At 35.3% G+C, this 22,126-nt stretch overlaps 1 protein-coding gene across 1 annotated transcript in view; it reads right to left on the bottom strand.

Annotated features, from left to right (window-relative positions):
* Positions 1–22,126, bottom strand: part of DHX15 (DEAH-box helicase 15) — a 50,820-nt gene that overhangs the window by 15,331 nt on the left and 13,363 nt on the right. The window contains exons 4-6 of the mRNA XM_016218224.2: positions 9,150–9,309; positions 7,617–7,835; positions 2,156–2,323 (exon numbers count right to left, since the gene is read on the bottom strand). Coding sequence (XP_016073710.1) covers positions 2,156–2,323; positions 7,617–7,835; positions 9,150–9,309 — 547 coding nt within the window. The remainder of the gene's footprint in view (positions 1–2,155; positions 2,324–7,616; positions 7,836–9,149; positions 9,310–22,126) is intronic.

The following is a 22,126-nucleotide window of genomic DNA, read 5'->3' as shown; positions in this document are numbered from 1 at the left end:
CTTCTCTCCTTAGCCACAATCCCACCAACCCTTTTCCCTTTCTCACTGGGCAAATCAGGCCCTGGGTCTCACATGGTCACCTGCTCATCTTGCCTGCCAGTCAGTGCTTGACCAGTGTGTTTCAGCTATCTCCAGCTAAAAACTGGCACTCCTCCCACTTCCTTCCAGTTTCCCTACTCAGCATCAAAAACATATGACTCAATGAGTAAATCTTCCTCTATGAACAACCCTTCCATTAAAAAAAAAATTCATTTTCCCCTAAACATGGGATTCAAAGTGTTTTTCCTCAAAATAGAATGATGTATCAATTGCCAAGGAAGTCCTCCCTTTTTCTGTATCATCCAGGGAGGCTATGACAGTGCTCTTCTTAACCTCCAGATGAAGTTGACTCATGCCAAGAGACAACATGAATTCCCAGCAAAAGGTCCTGTAGCTTTAACAGAATGAAGCACCACCAATGGATGATGAAGTGACACTGTGACCCTTAGCTTTGATTCTCAACTAAAAGTCAAGGTAAACCCAAGCCTTGGGGACTACAACGGTCCCCCATCATCTATATATATTACAACCAGCTGCTGAGGAACCTCTTTTCTTTTCAGTGAAAATATTCCTCAATATTCTTAGGATTTACTAGAACACAAAACAAGTTGTTGGTTTTTGTTTTTTAAAAGAACAAATTCTACTCCATGGGTTTAAGGTGTAGATTCTACAAAATGTATCATGTATTGAACTGGCACCTAAATTAACAGAGCAAAGAAGGGCTCACATGTAAAATAAGATTAAAAAGTGTGGACCCGTATTTCTCAAAGTAACTCAAAATGGAATGGAGAGACTACATGAAAAGACAAACAGTAAATCTTGCTGTATGCTAATTTTATGCAGCAATAAATAAAACACCATTGTAAAATTAAAACAAATGCAAATATACCAAATGCATGTAATTTCAAGAAAAGGCAAATATTCTGTGTGGTGGATGCATTAACTCCTCTTTACTAAAGAGATGTTTAAGAAATAGCTAGTTTACATACATCTGTTGATATAAAATCATGCTAAAAACTTCACAAAGAATTAGTACTTTTCAGTCAACAAATCAACTTGAAAATTGTATACTAAAATGTATCCCTTAAAACTTCAAGTCCCAGGTCCGTTCCATCCCCCCCCCACTAAAGTTCAGAATGCGCATAAAGTAACAAAAGAAAAATATTTTAGCATGTTCTAAAGACAAAGTTCAACATAATGAAGCTAGGGTCAGACTGTTTTTAGGTCATTCACCACCTTGCTGATCCATGAAAAACTCAAAAAAATGGTTAATGCCTCCATCAATTTCCTATTAATTCACATTCCAATAGGCTGGTGCTGCACACGATTCAAGTGTTTTTGGCTCATTTAAGTTTTACAGAGCCATGTTTAAGAATTCACATGCAGCCATTAAAAAACTTAACCAATGGCTAGGGTTTCAAGTCAGCTGACCCCACCATCCTAGTGGGTTTCAATCAAAACACAAACTTATTTTCAAAGAATCTATTAGAACCACCATCTATTAAAATATAAAAGCATGGCTGTACTGTTTCACACTAGAACTCAGATCCCTTCCCCATCCCTAACAAAGTGCCCAGACAAAGGGTTGGAAAACCCAAGCTCCCTTCCTGGGCCAGGCACACACCCACACCAAAAAGAGCCACAGTTCCCGCACTCAAGAAACCCATATATTTATGCAGTGTAATTTGTGCTACTGTTATTAGAGATCTGTGCAATCAACAATTCACACCGGTGGACATGACATTTGGTTACACCTTAAAGAAAATTCCAGGAAAAAGCCAAGGCATTAAAGAAAAAGTACTTAGTTTTGCCATGTGATTTATCGGAAAGACAGCACTTGGCCATATTCCTCTTTTCTTAATTCACCCTAGCCAATCTTCCATTTGCTAAGGGGGGACACTTCTTGTTAAGGGGTGGAAAGCAGTTCTGCTCTTCCTCTCAGGTCAAAAGATACACAAAACTCCACCTAACTACGTTTCTTTTATTTATTTTTGAAATATAGATTATTTCGTACTGTACAAGCTAGTTCACAATCACCCATAACTTAGTCCTTTGTAATTCTATATAGTTTGACATCTCAAAAGTGAGCATAGTATACATAACACTTCTATGCTACCTTTCTTCCAATTGCTCCATTCTGTTTTTTTGGAGGCGGAGGTTCAAAAATGCGTTGCTGCTGCTGAGGTGGGAGTGTAGAGTACAATGGAATGATTTTAATGTCACCAACTTCAGGGCCCAAATCATCAACTTCACGCTTTATTCTCTTGCAGGCTTCATCAATTTCCTACAAAATAAAAGTGTGAGTCTGAAAACAAAACAAATACACCCTGAAACATTTTAAGTATTTATCATAATCCCATTTCTATGTGGCATATTTTCAATTACATAATCAAAACTAATTTAGCAAATCTCATTGGGATTTCCAAAATAATTTTAAAAACTTTGATTTCTGTAGCCAAACACACACACAACTGCTTTATTGGCACTCCACATCCCTTTTCTTAAAGTTGGATGTCCTAATTAATTCTCAACAAGTTGTACTAAAATTGAATTTCTCACCCAGGAATACTTAACTGCGGTCATAACCTTTTCAATTTTCACAATCTAAAAGAAATTGATGTGCTAGATTTTTAAAGAAGCCAACTGGGCTTTAATGTCCAGTTATCACTAATGCAATTATATGGAAGATTTGTTTCATTGTTCCTAATGAGAAGAAACACCTTTACGGTATCAACATACTTAAGAACTAGGCTAACCCAAATATCTTTAAAGCGCTTTCAAAAATTTCCCCACCACAGAAAACTATTTCAATATATTTGCATTTCAAATCTAGATTTAAAGAGAGGAGACACAATGAATACTGAGAGTGTGAGAGACACAGAGAGGTAAGGTAGGTGGAGTTGGCAAAGGAACTTAAAAATCAGGAGGGAGATGTAGTTTAAATGTCACTGGAGCATTAATTCAGTTAAACTCAAAAGTATGTTGAACAAGTGATTTGCCAACCTGTCCAATGAATGACCCAATCATAAATTATCCTTATCAAAAAAAATTATCTTTAACCCCAAAGACAATGATTTTTCTTTACAAAAGAAAAAAAATTAGCAGGCAAACTTATTCCATATTTTCATTATTTCAAACTAGAATTTTCCTTGAAATGATTTTAAGTTAAAGTGCAGTGCAGCTTTTTTGTGTGTGTTAAAGCATGCAAAGTTCTTAGATGACCAAAACAAATTTTTTTTAAGTATCCATTTCAAGCATATTAGTTTTCTTAAACAACAGGTATGGTCTTGAAAATTATGACACAGAAAATTACTATTAAAGATTAGATGTTACTAGTTCTCTTTGAGGCCTAAAGTTTCTAAAAGAAAATAAAAGAACATTATTCAATGAAAGAAAAAAATATAACAAATGAAGCATATATATTTTTTAAAGTACTGATACCAAATTCTGTACAGAGATTAGCATGCCCCCTACTGGTATGCAAATACAAAATTAGCTATCTTCCAAATCAAAAAGTTTAGATATAAATGCAAAACAAGATTTTTCTAGAAAAAAGGGAAAATGGCTGCCAATATTCAGAATATTCACAATTTTATTAATTTAAGCCATATATCTGACCAGAAAATAAATGGTTAGAAGTCACCAAACACCCAGATTTCACATACAGTATTGGAAAGTGCCCCAATATTGTACATTTGCAGATTCCAGAATTTTAACAGGAAGATAATTACAATGTTACTTGAGAGTAAACTATCTAATCTGCAAAGACTAAATTTTAAAAATCTGCAACAAAATTTTCTCCTGAAGTTTACATAATTGTCATAAAGTTGATACACTGTTTAGAAGACCACAAAACTCACTGGCAGTCATGTCATCAACATAAAGCAACCATCTGCTCAGCCATGAGCAATACAGAGAATTCAGCCAGAAGTATCTGATTTGAGAAGACTTTCAATTCCAAAAGTATCATACGTCAATAAATTAATTTGGACCCTACTAATTCAAAGAGTCTGAACTCACTACATGTGGAAAAGTCAACTTTACTCAGCAAATTAAAGAATACTGCTTAAAGAATGAAGGGTTTCAACATCTTCAAGTATGCATTTACAAACTGATATTTCAATTATATTATCTAATTCGATAGTGTAGCTCCCCAAAAGACTTCGTAAGTCCCATTTTAAGCAGTAGTATACAACATAAAAAACATTCTAGAATTCAAACCTTTCCTAACCTCTCACCAATTAAAACTGATCTCTTCCAAATTAAGTCAGATGATTATATAGAGGAATATTGCTTAAGTAGTCAAAATGGTAATATATAATATGGTCTTTAAAATCATTTTAAAATTTCACAAGATATACTTTATGGATGCTATTCAAACTTATGAGTAATGAATTCCCAGACTCTATCTTTTAACTAAGAAAAAATAACAAAGGGTAAAGAACACGAGGAATGGTAATTATTTTATATATCGTTAAATCAGTGCTACTATATATAATCAATGAAACAAAGTACATTAGGTTCTCTGCTACCTTCTCCTCAAAGGCCTTTAAATTCAAGACTAGTCATCTAAAGGGCACATTTAAACCTAGTTCACAATTACTATGACACTTTATTGAAAGACTTTATATTCCCCCTTCCAGGACACATTTGAAACCACAGGGTTTACTTCCTTCCTTTCCCAAGCTATAGGAAGTTTCCAAAATATCAACTGCACAAAATATCAACTCATAAAAGTCTTTCAGGTCCTCACGATGAGGACATCTGATATTTCTGACAGAATTCTAATATGCTTGATTATCTGAACATAATTATTTTAAATAGTGGTTTAACAAAATATACCATGCATTTTGGAGGAAGTGAGAAACTATCAAGACCAGACACAAAAAGACAAAATGAATACCTCAGCACAGCATTACAGGATAAATATGGTTTATATGCCATCAAAAAAAGCACTCTTGCTTACACAATACACAAAATTTCTTTCATCCAAAATGCATAGAAAGGAAGACTATTATCAACAGAGATTTATCTGTAAAACTGAATCTGCTACACTACACATCTTATTTCACAAAAGAACAGTATGATTCAGTCTTTACTGACAATGATTTTGAACCCCTCTAGGGACATCTGCAGTGTGTGTAGACATTTTTGGTTGTGACAACCAGGAAAGGGAGAGTTACTGCATCTAATGGGTAGAGGCCAGAGATACTAATAAACACCCCCACGACAAAGAATTGATTTTCAATGTAAATAGTGTTAAGGTTGAAAATCTTTACAGAAAAGAAACTATAGCCAATGGGGCACAAATTATAAATCATACAGACAATACTGAAGAAATGGACAAAAAAATTACTCATATACCAAGCATCCCTGTAGAAACTGAACACAAAGAGAGTTCACATTCTAGAGATAAGCAATAAAATAGCAGACAGCTGAGATAAATAACTAGGGCAATTTCCCACAACACTGTTTAGGTGGTTGCAGTCATGACCACAGCCACTGAATCATTCCTCTGGAGAAGAGAACTTTAAACCTAAGAAAATATAAAAAAGGCCTGAGGAGCTGGTAGGAGATGCAGATTCCTGTATTTCACTTTTAAATTTCACCTGTTTCAAAAAGTCTGGAACAGGGTCAAGAACCTCCTTTGTTTTAGCAAACTCTCCTCCCCTAGGCAGGCAATCCACTGACCACACCTGAGCAAAAATGTTCTGGAGCAGGGGTCAGATTTTTCACTGTAAAGGGCCCAAATATTTTAGGCTTTGCATCCATATATCATCCATGCTGCATATTCTTTGTTTTAATTTACATCCCTTTAAAAATGTAAAAGAAAGTATTAACCAGTGGTCATACAAAAACAAACAGGAGAGAGGGGCACCACGTGTAGATATTTAAATTTAAAAATTAATTAAATTTCTGTAAAATAAAACTTTAGTCCCTCCTGTCACTACCCACATTTCAAATACTCAAAAGTCATGTCATTGACGGCTTCACAGATAAGAATATTTCCAGCATTAAAAAAAGTTCTAATGGAACAGCAGTACTCACTCTTGAACCTTGCTACTTATCCCTTGAGAACTGCAGCATTACTTGGAAGCTCATTAGGAATACAGAATCTCAGGCCCCACCTGACCTTTGAATCAGAATCTGCAAGATTTCTAAGTGATTGGCATGCTTATTAGTTTGAGAAGCATATTCTAGAAATTCACAAAGCCTATTAGAGCAAATGATGAACTCTAAGAAAAACCTTTCTTAAATGGCTTTATAAAAACTATTTTATCCAGGTATTTCCTGAACTTATGTAGGCACTTAAGAATTTCACAGCACACCTATAAACATCTTTTTGGAAACAAGTTTGGAAAAATGAGTTTGCTACACCGGAGAATAAACTTTGTATCTTTTTTAAAAAAAGGTTTTTAAAAATTGATTATCAGAGCCCAGCTGGTGTGGCTAAGTGTCAACCATGAACCAAGAGGCCCCCTTCCATTCCTGGTCAGGGCACATGACCGGGTTTCAGGCTCCATCCCCAGTGGGGGCCTGCAGGAGGCACCTGGTCAATGTCTCCCTCTCATCGATGTTTCTCTCTCTATCACTTCTCCCGCCCTCTCTGAAATCAATAAAAACATATTTTGCTCAGCCAGTGTGGCTCAGTGGTGGAGCATCAACTTATGATTCAGGAGATCTCGGTTCGATTCCCGGTCAGGGCACATGCCCCAGGGGCTGCAGGTTTGGCCTCCTGCAGGGGGCGTTGCAGAAGGCAGCCAATCAATGACTCTTATCATTGATGTTTCTCTCTCTCCCTCTTCTTCCTCTCTCTGAAATCAATAAAAATATGTTAAAAATAATAAAAACTTTTTTTTTTTTAAATTGATTTTGAGAGAGAGGAAGGGGGTGGGGGAGAGAGAAACATTGATATGAGAGTAAAACATGGGTCAGCTGCCTCCTGCATGCCCCCTACTGAGGATCAAGCCCAAAACCCAAGCATGTGCCCTGACCAGGAATCGAACTGGCAACCTTGTGCACTGGATGATGCCCAACCAACTGAGCAACACCTGACAGGGCTAAAATTCGTATCTTAAAATGAGATAAATTCTAAGAAATTTCAGTGATTCCTTTCAATCCTCAATGAGCATGTGGAAGAAGACAAAAGCACTCACTGATGGTAGATGGGCACCTAAGTTATCTGCACTCACTCGCAAGCTCAAATAACTACCATAATCTGATTTTATATCAGCTGTGATTAAATTGATACCTCAGCAAAACTGCAAATTACCACATATTACTGGACCACCCAAGTCTCTCCAAAATTGAGACTAAATTGCTAAATCTTTGAATTCTCAAAGCACTTAACATTCTTAGGATAATTAGAACAAAAACACTAATGGTATAAAAGGGTATTCTTAGAGTGCATGGATTATATAAGGTTTATATTGTGATACACGAATACAATCATGTTGAAGAAAAATTTTAAACATTGAGACTTTAAAAAATGGTTAATATATGCCAAGTTCTTAAAAGTTGTTAGATATAGAAATAATACACCAATGGCTAAATAATGAAGCAAATAATGACAATACCTCTTGACCAGTTAAGAAAAGTAGAAGATCTCCCTCCTCTTCTTCACACATGTGAATCTGGATAACTGTTCGAATTGCTGCTTCAAGGTAATCTCTCTCTGGTTCAGGAGTATAAAAGATCTCAACAGGGTGTGTACGTCCAGGAATAGTTAAAAGAGGACAGTTATCAAAATAAATCTGGAATTTTCCTGCATCTAGAGTAGCACTCATAACTATAACCTGGCAAAAAAAAAAAAAAAAAAAAAACACAAAAAAACAAACAAAAAACAGTAAATTATCTGAAGTTGTCTTTAAGGATTCTTATGTAGTCTTAAAGAAAAACAAGTAATGTTTCCTGTTCTATATAGTGTATGTGTTATAAAAAATTCTACAAGTCTTCAAACTAATAAATTGTGATTAAAAACAACAAATACAGTAAGACAGAGCTATAGCAAGTTATTTACATTTAAAAAAATTAGAAATAAACCTGACACCCAATACATAGACTATATTATCTTCATGAAACAATACCTTAAGAACCAAAGTTTATAAAATTACATAATATATAAAAGGGGTTAGTAAAAGGTATCACTAATATGTATTATCATTACTGCTCCATTTACTAAAGAGAACACAAGAATCTTGCACATAGAGAAAAACAAAAAGAATCAATGGCAGATATAAACTTTGTCCCTTCTTCTAAATCCCCTTTTGATAAGCACGACTTCTTTAACAGATTCCTAAAATAAACATAGGTTTCTTTTTAAAGCCACAACTACAAAAGGTTGTTCAGGTCCAGGTCTGAGTGACTATGCAATTATAGTCCTTCTGTGTAAATCATACATTATATAACCCATTTAAAATCTACTTAAATAGAAGGCTCCTCCCTCCCCATAAAACATTCTAGAGTTCTTAATTTCTACTCTGACTTTCTCCCCAAAACTTCAATAGCTCATAAAGCTTCAACAATAATGGTAGCACTCATATAGTTCCTCAAATACATTCTTTAAAACATAATTTGGTTTTTGAAAGAAAAACATATGAAGATAAAAAAAAGAAAAGAAAAAAAGAAACAGAACATTTAGTCAGTTTTAAACCCTTCTCAACATAGTAACACTAGTCAGAGTAAAATTGGTATAACAGAAAAACAATCAAAAAAGCACTAGGATAAACAAATTAATTTCTAAGAAGTGGGTTGTTTTGGGTATAGCTATTGCCCCTCCCAGCACTGCTGAGACAAGGACAACGATTTGAACCTTAGAGAAGACCTCTGTAACCTTTGGAGCAGAAGGGTTACAAAACTACCATATATTATAGATCATTAAACAACAGCTGGGTGGGTTAGAAATGAAAAAGATTTGGCTTAAAAATACATTACTCAAAAGTAGAAGTATAGTTAAAATCTAAAATGAAGACAAAGCAAAGTAGATTAGAAAGAAAACCATCAATGTGAGTACTCAGTGGTTGCTTCTCTTATAGTTACTGATCAGCACTGTGTTCCCTGTTTTTTATATGTACATTTTATAAATAAAATGAGTAAAGAAATTACTTCACCTTTAAATCTGATCTCTGTCTCACAACTTCTTTGAGAACACCCATGAGGATATCTGTAGCCAATGTCCTTTCATGAGCCTCATCGAGAATTATTACACCGTAACGCTCCAGGAGAGGATCATTCATAGCTTCACGAAGTAACATCCCATCAGTCATGTATCTATATTCACAAAGAACGTGGTTGGTAAAAGTTCATTTAGGAAATTTTAAAACTAAAACTTGCATAAAAATAAATACAAAAACATCAGATAAGTCAAAATTTACCCAAAACCTTTGCCCAAAAGTGCTCCTGTTTCATAATCATTTGCAAAATTAAGCTTGAAGAAAAAATTTTTAGAGTATATATCAAACAAGCTATACATTATCAGGCCTAGTCAAGTATTATTGCAATACTGAAATGCACTGAGAAAACAAGTCTGATTACAAAATATAATGATCACATGGTTTCACACAAATGCAAAAGCAAAATTCGAAGCATACAAATATTCAACCCGCGAAACAAAACTAAGAAACCATTCTAATGTAAGTTGCTTTAAAATGCCACATCATTATCACTAAAACATTACTATATGCAAATGTGCATTTCTTTTAAAAGCCTTAATAATTCTCCATTTGCACTACAGCAGACTCCTGGTTCAAAAGGCCTAAGAGAGCACACGAGTCTACTCTCTCTTTCCCCTACCCCACCCAATGCAATGAAACAATCATAAAGAAGCACAAAAAGGAATACATTCATGGAATGAGATGAGAAGCAGCATTAGTAATAAGGAAATGCAGACAAATATACATGGAAGAGCCATATGACACCAGCTAGATCAATGAACCAAAGAGAGGGAAACCAGGCTTAGGGATGGCTCAAGAGAAGTGAGCTAATATGGAATCCAGGCCCTACTTGAAGGGTGGTTTGCAGATTGGTTTTAAGGGTCAGCCACCTCCTGTCCATTCCATTCTGGCTATTACTGTCACTAATACAAAACAACTACTTTAGTTTGGCGCCTGGACAAAACAGTCTGCCTGCAAATGCTGAAGTCACAGCTCCTTCCTTTAAATACAAATCCATGATTTTATTTAGATTTAAAAGCAGTATAAAATCTGAAGTCATCACTTATGACTTCACTATTTTGGCTCTATTTTTCACAAATTAGTCTAACCTAATCTTTCACAGACCAACTTGACAGTCTTAGCTGATGCCATCTGTTGAAGCAGTAAGTTTAGCAAATTGACAATGTACAAAAGAAATGAATCCTCTTTATTTCAACTGAACACATTTCTGGAATCGACAAAGCATTATCCACAAGATTATTTTATATTAAAACCATGAAAGAAAAAAGTGTCAATTAAACTCTGACTCAATGCCTTAACAATAGTGTAGCACAGTGCATGAATCAGCTACATTACAGCCTCTAGTTGCTCTGAAATGTCTTTGATCTATTGCAGGACATTTGAAAATTTCTTCTGCCTCAGATGTTAGGTAATCGTTTTGCACATTGTCTCAATAGCAAAACATAATAGTTTTATCTACTTGTAACTTCCTTCGATTCACAACAAAGCTCTTGTCTGTTGCTTTGCAATTTGGTCACTCTTCCAACAACAAATATTTGCTTAAATACTATGAAACATACAACCTGCTGTTCAGTTTCCAAGCCTACTTATTTCAATATGGAATGTTAGTGACGTTTTTTAAGGCATTTTAATTAGCAAGTAACTTAATACATAGTTCCAAAACTGTACAATACTTAATTGAAGTGACAGATCAAGTTGAAGCATTCATAGGCAATGACGACCAAATTGCCAACAGTTTTTAAGACCCTCATAGATTGTAAAATGCATATAAATTTTGCATATTAAAAATGTGAGAAAAAGTCACAAATGATAAAGTATCAGACTTTTTAGCTTGAAAACTCCTTAAAACTTATTTTAAAAAGCCACTATCTTTACTTTGATCTTTTACCTCTTCACATTCATCAAGCTTTAAACAATATAGAGGCATTCAAAAGCAAAGCTGACCCAAACACTCATTCTTTTACATTTTTCTAAGAGGGAAAATGTTACAAATAGCAGATTGTAAGTATTGTGAATTAGATTAATGGAGCTATTATTTGCCTTGTTTTATTAACAACTATGCATAAGCCTGAACCCTCTTACTTCTAGGTTCCAGAGACAGACTCCTGGATATTCCTCATTATTAATTTGATCATTACCCAGTGAGACCCAATTCCTTGAGATGCTACATTTATGTTCTACACCACCAGTTAATATGAGAAGACTGCCATTTATACAATAGAGCTTCAAGAAAAAGGAAATTTTTATAGTTGGAACATCTCTTGAAGATACAATCAAATTGATTGCTTTTACAGTGAAGAAAACAATTAGCAGGTAACCTTTCCAGGATCTCAAAACCCATTAAACAGCTTACCAAGACTAAGTATCAGTGTACCAATTCCAATCTTGGGCCCCTCATATACTAACACTTTCTCCAAAGTCCCAGATAAATATATGTATGTATGTATGTATGTATGTGTGTGTGTGTGTAGCAAAAGCTGGTAATTTGCTGTACTGCTAGATGCATGAACGCCTTTGCTAAAAAAAAAAAACAAAACACACAAAAAACACACAAGTGAAAAACGAAGTAACCTTACACAGTACAGAAAAGGCAGAGCCAAATACTGGTGGTCCCATAAAAACTGCAGCCATTTTCCTTTACTTAAGTAAACTTTTACTATGTTTTATAGAAGGAATGAAATATTTACCCAGGCTGAGGGGTGAGTCACAAGAATAGGGTATTACAATAATAAAATGGTGATATATAATTTTGAAGTTTCAGTAACGTAAACAAAAATTGCATAGGACAGAAGAAGTCTGCATTTCTCTGGGTACCCTATTATCCAGTGTTTTTCTAACTGTTTTAGGACAAGGACTCACTTAAAAAGTCATTTACATCACCTGGGAAGTGATTAGAAGTACAAAATTTGGGCCTCACCCCAGACCTACTTAATCAGAAATTTTGAAGGTGGGGCATAGCACTCTGCTCTAACAAGCTTTCATGTGATTCTGATGCTTGCCAAAGTGTAAGAACTAGTCTAAATTAATTACGTTAAACAAGAGGTAGAAGAGGTAGATTAAGCAAGGTAGATGCTCAATAAATAAAATAAAAATCCTTGAAGTTACAAAGAGTTCATATTTCCAACCACAACTGTTTAATGAATAAAAGAAAATCAACCAAAAGAAACCCAGTGTGCTTAGTATCAACTTAGCTTATGTATTTTTGCAACGGGCACACACAAATGGCGTAATACAACTACAAGCCAACAGCCAGCCCTGACCCCAGTCAACATCACCAACTGTGATATAAATAAAGCATGGTAAAACATTATGTACTGCAAATGTGTTGTCTACAGTTTTTTGTTGTCTAGTTTTTTGTTTATATATTTTGAAACATCTCAGGTTGCCTGGTTCCTAAAAAATCATAAAGGAAAAAAGATCCACAGAAAATGTTTTCCAGAACGAATGCCATAAAATTTTTAAAGTAAACTATATATTATTCATAACTTTTAAAATGTCATTGGTTAATGTTCAAGTTATGAGTGATGAAAAAACTGTTTATGTCGGGAAATAATCCCCAATAACTTAGTGCTATGTTATTTGGTGCTGTGCAGGGGTTGGGGGATGGGAGGGAGGGGGAGAGAGGAAGAGAGAAGGGGAGAGGGAGCACCTTCCTAAATTCCTCTCTAGAACCTCCCCCCTCCCCCCCCCAAATGTCTGGTTGATTAAAGATGTTTAAAATACTGTAATACAAATATTACATTATTTTTAAAAATCTTGGGCAGGGCATGATGCACAATCCAATGTTTCAAAATAAGTTGCTGCTTTGGCCGGTGTGGCTAAGAAGTTAGAGCATCAAAGTGTTCAAAGTGTCACAGGTTCAATTCAGGCTGGGTCACGGAGCTTTCAGGAAGCAACCAATGGATCTGTCTCGCACATCAATGTCTGTCTCCCTCTCCCTCTAAAAAAATCAATATCCTTGGGTGAGGATTAACAGCAGCAACAAAAAAAAAATGAAGAAAAATAAGTTGTTAATTACATACTTGTATAAAACTCAAGGTTTCTACATGGCATGAAGTACACGGGTGGGTAAAAGCAGGTTAGCAATAATAAACAATACAAGAATAAACTCTGTTTTGTGTACTCACAAGTGTAAACCTACTTCTGCCCACCTCTGTATCAGAAACAAAGCAAAGAAAAAGCAAACTGGACAAAAATTGCATCTTATATCCAGAATGCTAATTTTGTTAAAAGCTCCTACAAATCATTAAGAAAAAGGCCAACCAACGATAGAGAGGCAAAGAATATGAAGACATCAAATTTAATTAATCCTATAATACCGCATATTTTTTCAAATTTACCTTCACTAGTATTGGGGTGCATTTTAAATAGTACTTGACAAAATGATTGTCAACCAGGTGACAATGCTTCTGGAAAAAAGTCTCAAATTCCAAAATGAAATACAAAGGGCTCATAAACACACGTAAAGATGCTCAATTTCATACAAAAGAAATGCAAATTAAAGCCATAATGAGATTCCATTTTTCACTTGCAATACTGACAAAGATAAAAGAAGTTCCACAGCACAGTGTTGGCAAGGGTACAAAAACAGATGCCCATTTGCTCATTCCTTAGTGGTCAGAGTAGATAAAATCTCCATGGAGGGCAATCTGGCAACAGTTAATAAAAAATAAAAAATAAAAAAAAATTCAAACATACCCTCTGGACCAACTAATTTCATTTGTAGGAAACTCATTTTAGTTATACATCCGTGTACACATGAAAAAAAAGTGTGTGTACACGTTGTAAGGGTACTAAGGGCAGTAACAATTTTTAATAACAAAAACTGCAAATACGTGTGTCCACCAACAGAATTAGTTAAACTATGCAGCCATTAAAAAGAATGAGGCAACTTTATACTTACTGTTCTAGAACAATCCCCAAAATTCAATGTAAGTGAAACCAGTAGCTCTTTGTCCTTTTATTAAAGATTTTAAAATAGATTTTTAGAGAAGAGAGGAAGGGAGAAGGAGAGAGAGAACAATCAATGTGAGCAAAACATCCACTGGCTGCCTCCTGCACATCCCCCCACAGGGGATCCACACCTCAACCAGGGCATGCGCCCCAATCAGGAACTGAACCTGCAACCTTTTGGTGCAGGGGAAGACACCCAATAGAGCAACACAGGCCAGGGCAGCAGTGGTATGTCTTGAAACAGCCCTGCTATAAATGCTAAAGTTAATTTGTTCTGAAAATCCCACTTATTAAGTGCTATTCCAACACTGTTAAAATTTGGTTACCTCTCAAAGTACAGGCATTATCCTGGATAACTAAATATGCTGATAAATAAAAACTGTGTTTCTAAATAATCCAAAACTTGCCTCAGCATGAACAAAAGAATTCTTAGTATCTGCTTCAAAGAGTATCTATTATAAATGACTGGCACTGTTTAATCTGTATAATTAGATTTACTGCTTTCCCTATTACCTAGGAGAGATTTACAAATACTTGCACAGAGATTTACATGGGGATATAAGGAATGAGGGTGGAAAGGAGTAACACATATACAGTGCTTAAGAAGGCATCTTTGTTGCAAGACAAGCATAGGTTTAAGTTCCTACTTTCTTAATTGTGTCCGACCTTGAACAAGGTCAGCTTTTCTAATGCTCCATTGTAAAATGAGAATATGGTGGCTAGTGTTTAAATCAAACAAAACAATGTATAGAAAGCACCTAGTATACCAACTTCCTGGCACTTGGAAAATATTCAATATGGTAAAATTCTACACTACACTCTTTCACCTAATAAGTTGAGATAACCTTACCCTCTATAAAACGTACGGTAGTATTATAGCTACGTTTCTGTCCCTACCAGTTGGACTAATTACATTTGACATGAAATAAACTCTTAGCACAAAAAATAGTTGCATGTACGTATCCTAAGTTGTATGCTTCAGAAAAGTTTGAAAAAGATGAGTCTCACACACACACACATAAGAATTATCAAATGGGTGAGGGTAACTATAAAAGAATGAAAGGGGTCTGAAATTCCAGATTTCCCAAAAGACTAAATTCTCTTGTTGAATTCCAGAAAAGCAACACCTGTGTATTTTACAAGTGTTATAAGTTCAAACTCCACCTTAAGAACTAGACATTTTGCTGGAGAGTGTGGCTCGGTGGTTGAGTGTCAGCCTATGATCCAAGAGATCAAGGTTTGATTCCAGGTCAGGGCACATGCCTGGGTTGAGGGCTTGATCCCAAGCAGGTGGCGTGCAGGAGGCAGCCAGTCAATGACTCATCACTGATGTTTTTCTCTCCCTCTCTCTGAAATCAATAAAAATATATTTAAAAAAAAAGAATGAACAAACTAGACATTTTAGCTTGGCAGATGTAGCTCAGTTGGTTGGGCATCATCCCATGCACCAAGAGGTTAACGGTTTGATTCCCAGTCAGGGCACATGTCCAAGGCTGCAGCTTGATCCCAGATAGGGGGCATGCAGGAGGCAGTCAATTGATTGATCCTTCATCAGCAGATTTATAAAAAGCAAAAATAAAACATTTAAGGTTTGTATAAATTTTCTATTTACAACTAAGTTTTTAGATTAACCCACTACAGTCACATGAGTGCCTCTATTAAAGAAAGCCACCCACATTAAAATGCCTACACAAACCGGTTTGTATGTAGTAATTTCTTCAGTTACAACAGATTAAGACTTCTGAAAGAGATCACGACCAAACCAAAAGCAACAATTACTCTTTCATTTTCCCCCTGCACCATGTAACATATTTTTGTGTATAGCTACCAGTAAAATACTTTTTGAATGAAAACAGAACAAAGCTATAACAACTTTCACTTCTCAAGAACTATTTTAGAAGACAGACTATGTAGAATACAAAGAATTTTAAACCCATAGCTCTCTTCACTACTAAATATGGTGAGACTAAACACCCTAATCATCCTTCAATGTCAACACTATAAAATGGTTGATTACCAAAATAAGAAAAAACAATTTTAAACATGCTCACAGTGACTGCTATTGTCCTTATTCAATAACTACAGACAGAAGTCATCAAATTATCTTCCTTCATCAAAACAATTTCTTCCAATGTTACTTCTATACACCATATGTACAAAAAAAAATAATTTGATTATCTATTCTAAGTACACATGTCAGCTTAAAATAAAGTTTCTAGCCATTTTGGGATTCAAAATGTCTAGCACTATATTTCTCAATTATATAGTTCTATGAAGTTAAGACAATTTCACAAACCTGATCAATGTGAACACCATAGCTTAAAAAAAAATACATTTTGTAATTCAGTATTAAGATCTCCTCAAGGACAGCTTATATAAAACTCCTAGCACAATCTGAGTTTAGATTACTGTATAACCTTAACATTAACGTACAGTCATGCAGCGCATAACGTTACCAGACCACACCCGAGTGGCATACCATAGAAGCTATGTGTGTAGCAGGCTATACCAGGTAGGTTTGTGTAAGTACACTCTATGATGCTTGCACAACAAAATCATATAATGACATTTCCTGGAATGCACCCCTCTTCTTTAGCTGTGTTTAACTGTATATACATACGGTCAAGAGAAGAAGAAACTACTTTCTTGGGTATAAACAGGCTACTTCAGTGATAAAGAAAATTTATTCGGTTTGTTTTATGATAGCCTATTTCTAGAGAGTATTATGTTCTGCCTTTAGAGATTCAAAACAATTTATATTAGTTTTTCACACTCGACATGTGATACCGTAGGACTGGCTTTCAACTGTGCATGACGCTACATTCCTTTTCATGATGTCACCTTTAAAAAGCTGGACTCTTGCTATGATTAAAAAGTCAAGTACAGCTGACCCTTGAACAACATAGCTTTGAACTGTATGGGTCCACTTATACAGATATTTTCAATAAATACCTGTACTATTTTCCATCTGGGAGTCCACAGATGCAGAAGACCAATGATATACAGTGATCTACACCAACTGTTGCCATATGTGGGAGGGAAGGGGTGGTGGTGGTGATCATGGAACCAATTACCTGTGGATACCTAAGGACAACTCAAGTTTTTGACATGGATGGGCATGATGGACCAGCCACCCTAAGCCTCATGTTGTTCAAGGGTCAGCTGTACAAGACAAAAATCAGTATAGAAAATAAAGGTGACAGTACCCATCTGATTCCAACACTTAAGACACTGCAGTGTTCAACTGGCACAGACATCACATTAGTAAACAACAGTAATTAAGAATGAAATTAAAATATTGCAGGATTTTTTTCTTTCAATTTAAGTGTGGCATTTGTTTAAAGGGCTATTAAGTTGTTAGAACATAAGTAAGTTGTTAGGACTGAACTATTAAATAAATGGAATTCTGAGTTATTTCTTTAGATCTAGGCTATTACAAAAAAAAATTACTCAGACATTAAGCATGCTGTAAACCAAGGCAGCATGGTAACTTCTACTGTATTTAAAATCTAATATTCCTATCAAAATCTCTCCATCCTTCTCAGCTCAGATAAAATGCCCTCTTCTAATGCATGTGACACCCAAACTACAGTAATTGCTTCATAGCTTGTCTCCCGAATGAAGTCAGTGCCAGCGACACTAGCAACAGTTCCTTTATATATTTAATGTTCTTTTCATTGGGAAAGGGATAAACAAAGATTTATATAGGCTTTGGTTGAACGACATATTCCTAGCGAAACATTATAAACATTATACAGTATGAGGCAACACTAATCTTACCGTAATCACAATAGCACTATACACAGCATGAATCATTACAATGAGAACAAAGTAGTAGATATAAACAGTCACATGGTAAGGCACCATATAGTATTTTGAATAAATTGAAATCTGCAATGTTTTAATGCATTTCTACACCAAAAAAATGGGACAAAAAGCAGACAAAATATCAAAACCACATTTGCAATATGTATCACCTCATGATTCTTAGCCAAAGTGCTTAACATCAGCAGCCAAAGCACACAGCTTTATTTCTGCAAACAGCTAAAATATATTCGGTATGTGTTTCAGAGTTAGAAGAACAGAAAAAAAATTTTTCCCCCCAAAATATACTATCCATTCCTCAGATCTTCACAGGTTTTAAAGAAAATGTTTTACCATCCCAAGAGAATTTACAAAAAGCTAAGATCAATGTGTAGGTTGTTTTTAAAGACATTGGCACCGTAAACAAAAGGCCTATAATTAATACCTTGCAGGGTGTAAGTATAAGCACAAAGGTCATATGTAATAATATATGCAGACGTTTAGGAAATCAAGTTAGCTTTCTATAAATTAACAAAAGCCAATAGATTTCTAATTCTAGAGTGACAAGTGATTATTCTGATAAGAACTGCTTAAGTGGTGAATTAACATTTATTCTTTATTCCCAACACCTATTTCTAAATATCCAGCAAAACTGCCTTTATCTAACTTCAAGCCTACCATATAACAAATGCTCAATAATTAGTATATAATTGTTTGTATAATTAATGATCTCCAAAGCACCAGGCCTATTTCCACAGCTTACCTCCAGCCTTAAAAGAATACTTGGATTCATTCATCTATTTCATAGTGAGAAGTAATGTCAAGGTGTAATTCAAGTCAAAACCCTCAAACTGTAATTCAATTGTTGTGTTAAAAGGAACTTCACTAAATTGGTTTAATAAGCCCCTTTCTAATTAACTGGGATAACTGAGTTAACTGGTAATAGGATCCAATAATTTTTCACACTGGAAATCTACCACCACCAAGAGCAGCCGTAAGAGTAGCAATGTTGACTTAGCACTTGCTGGGTGACAGGAATTACTCTAAGGGCTGTATACAAATTAATATATTTGATCTCAGAACAACCCTATGAGAGTTATTATTAGCTCCATCTTCCAAAAAAGCACTAAGCACAGGGAAGTTCATTAATGTAGCTAAGATCACAGCTAATAAGTGGCAGAGCTGGCACACAACCAGGCACTGATTCGGAAGTCTGTGTTCTAGATCTATTTCCCTTTGATTCTCTTCTCAAGTATCTATTTTAAAATGAGATTGCTGTGTTGGACACCACTCTGGAATCTCTATGTAGCTGTTATGCACTTGGTGCTTCAAACTGTTGTTTCCAGGGGCTCCAAAGAATCTCCTGTGGCAGCATCTGGTAAGTCCTCCCTAATGTCAACCTTGAAGATTCTGTACCAACCAGCTCCTAATCATAGCGTGTTGCCCTAGGCTCTTAGGTTTGTCAACTATTTTTTAATTCCTTTCATCTTCTTGCCTAGATTGGCTTTTGGAGATTAAAAAAATTCTACAAGTTTCAAATCCATATTGTGTTGAGTAGTATCTCTGTAGCTGATTTGTTCAAAACTTCTCTCCCTCAAGCTTTACAAGGGACTCATCACACCTTGAAACCCAAGACTATTCCTTTCTCACTGTCACTTAATTACAAATTTCTACCATGTCTTATCATTAACACTTCTTGATTATCTAGAAGCTTGTCCTGAAGTCACATATAAAAACACGTGTCCTCCATGAGAGAGGTACAACACATTTTGCTTCATAAACATTAACCCAGATCGGGTCCTTAGCCTTTATGACAGATTCCAAAACTGAAATGAATCTGATATCCAAAAGCAAAAAATTCAAAAAAAACCCCACAAATTATGTACACCAAATCACCCTGTCATTATACCCTCTCCACCAAGAGAAGTTTTAACAAATTAGGGAAAATGTCTTTCCATGAAAAATCTACCCTTTTTTCATGATTATGCTGAAAATTCTCCCACAGTCTATATTATACTGGCAAATTTCACAGTTACCCCTTCCATTGTCCTCAGATTATTTTTTTAAAACAGAGCTGTGTACAAAGCAAGTACACAGATATAGACACAATTTCTGTTCCCAAAGGGTTTACACTCCAATTAGGCAAGAGAGAGATAGAAAAACCAATGTGTGATCACCCATACTGTCCAAAATTAGCCTATATCTCAAAAGGGATCTGGCATGGAGTGCTGACTTACATAAACCAAGTGGATACTTTAAATATACAGACATTGCCTTGTCAAAAAGATTATTTTTCCCTGGGGGGCAGGGGGAAAGGGGGAGCTGTTCTATCTACCTAGAAAGCTCTGTATCCACCCTGTAACACAAGGCTAACCATTACTTTCTACTCAGGCCTTGACTTAAATTCAGCTCTCAAATTATGCTTTCATATAAACCCCAATGTTCTTTCAGAAGCCTAATGACAATTTGAAATTTTACATTTATTTTTTATTTGCTTTATGGAGACAAGAACCAGATTTACTTTTTACTACTGTACCTAGCACTGCCTGACATACAGGAGGTACTCAGTATTAACTAAATGACTAAGCATTACTTGTGTAAATTACTGGGTTCCCTCAATATCAAAAGAGATTAGTAATTTTGCAGCTAGGGGGGAAAAAAATCAAAAAGCATCACCTAAAATAACAGTGAAATTAATTATCAAATTAACAACTTCAAATACTATGGTTTTTTCCAGAAGGTTCAAGACTACCCAACTATTTTATTACCTAAAGAATTATCAACTCCCTCCAAAAAAAAAGAAGAAAAAAAAAGAATTTCTTAAAAACTGTTACAACTCCAACTACAAAGTGCTTCTTAAAATCTGCTGCAGCCCTGCAGCCCAGCTGACATGGCTCAGCGGTTGAGTGCCAACCTATGATTGAGGAAATCCAAGGTTCGATTCCAGGTCAGGGCACATGCCTGGGTTGAGGGCTCGATCACTGGACAGGGACGTGCAGGAGGCAGCAGATCAATGACTCTCTCATCACTGATGTTTCTCTCTCTCTCCCTCTCTCTTCCTCTCTCTGAAATCAAGATTAAAAAAAAAAAAAAAAATTAATATCCACTGAAAAGCCTATCAACCTCTTCTTCCTTTAATATAAATGCATTAAAAATAAATTAAGGTATTTTCCTAAATAGTAACAAATCTGGCTGCTATCTTTCAAGTCTTGCTCTTGTTTAGCTACCTCATTGTGGGGTTTTTTGTTGTTTCATAATTTCCAAGATGGCAAAAGGAACACTTCAGGAAAAAAAGATAAGCCTAGACAAGCACATAACAAATGAAATCATTTAGCAGTGGTGATTTTGCAAACTAACTAGCATGCAGGGACAGGGTAGCTATTTAAGGTTAGCCTAACAGAGTGTGCACTAATTTATCCTAGACCCAATCCTCTGAAAATGATGCAATATTAGACCTAGAATCTAAAATTTATGTTAGTGTCCCAAACAATGAAGAAACTATCTTTGGAACCTTCATCTGTATAGAGATGACTTAAAGATAAACGAATTTAGCTAAAGTACTCTCAAACAAACATTTAAATAGCACATGATTATCGTCAACAATGAATCAAATAAGATAATGGTTAAATTCTGAGTACCTAAGGCAGAAACTTCAGAAATTAGTCTTTACCATCCTCCTCTGGTAAAAATTAAAAGCTTCACATAAACATTTAAAATCTATATATGAATATAGCTAATGGAGAGTGGGTACTGATAGTTGTCTGATGTATTCACTCTTCCTACCCAATTAACTATGTAGCTGACCCTCATTTAGTTAAGGCTTTAGCTGTTTTTGTTTGTTTTTTTAAAAATATATCTTTATTCATTTCAGAGTTTAGCTGTTTTTAACATCTGTGTTCTAAGATAGGAGTTGACAGATGACAATACAAAATATATCTAGGGATTCATAAAACAGTTTAATGGAGCATTACCATTAGTCAAAACCAGCATTAGATCTGTACTATTAAATAAGACTTAACATCACTTAAACGCAATACTAGGTTAGCTTCTAGCTCTTCAGAAGATTCAAGAAGAAATTCCAATAACTATACCCTGTCTGGAGTAAATATTTTTTTAAGTTTAGTTGTAACCTCTGGAAACCATTCCCCCAAAAAAAG

This window comes from Miniopterus natalensis, chromosome 1, assembly GCF_054644295.1.
Source record: "Miniopterus natalensis isolate mMinNat1 chromosome 1, mMinNat1.hap1, whole genome shotgun sequence".
In the NCBI taxonomy this organism is placed as follows: Eukaryota; Metazoa; Chordata; class Mammalia; order Chiroptera; family Miniopteridae; genus Miniopterus; species Miniopterus natalensis.
Note: the sequence above shows the minus strand (reverse complement) of the source record. Positions and strands in the feature narration are given on the sequence as shown.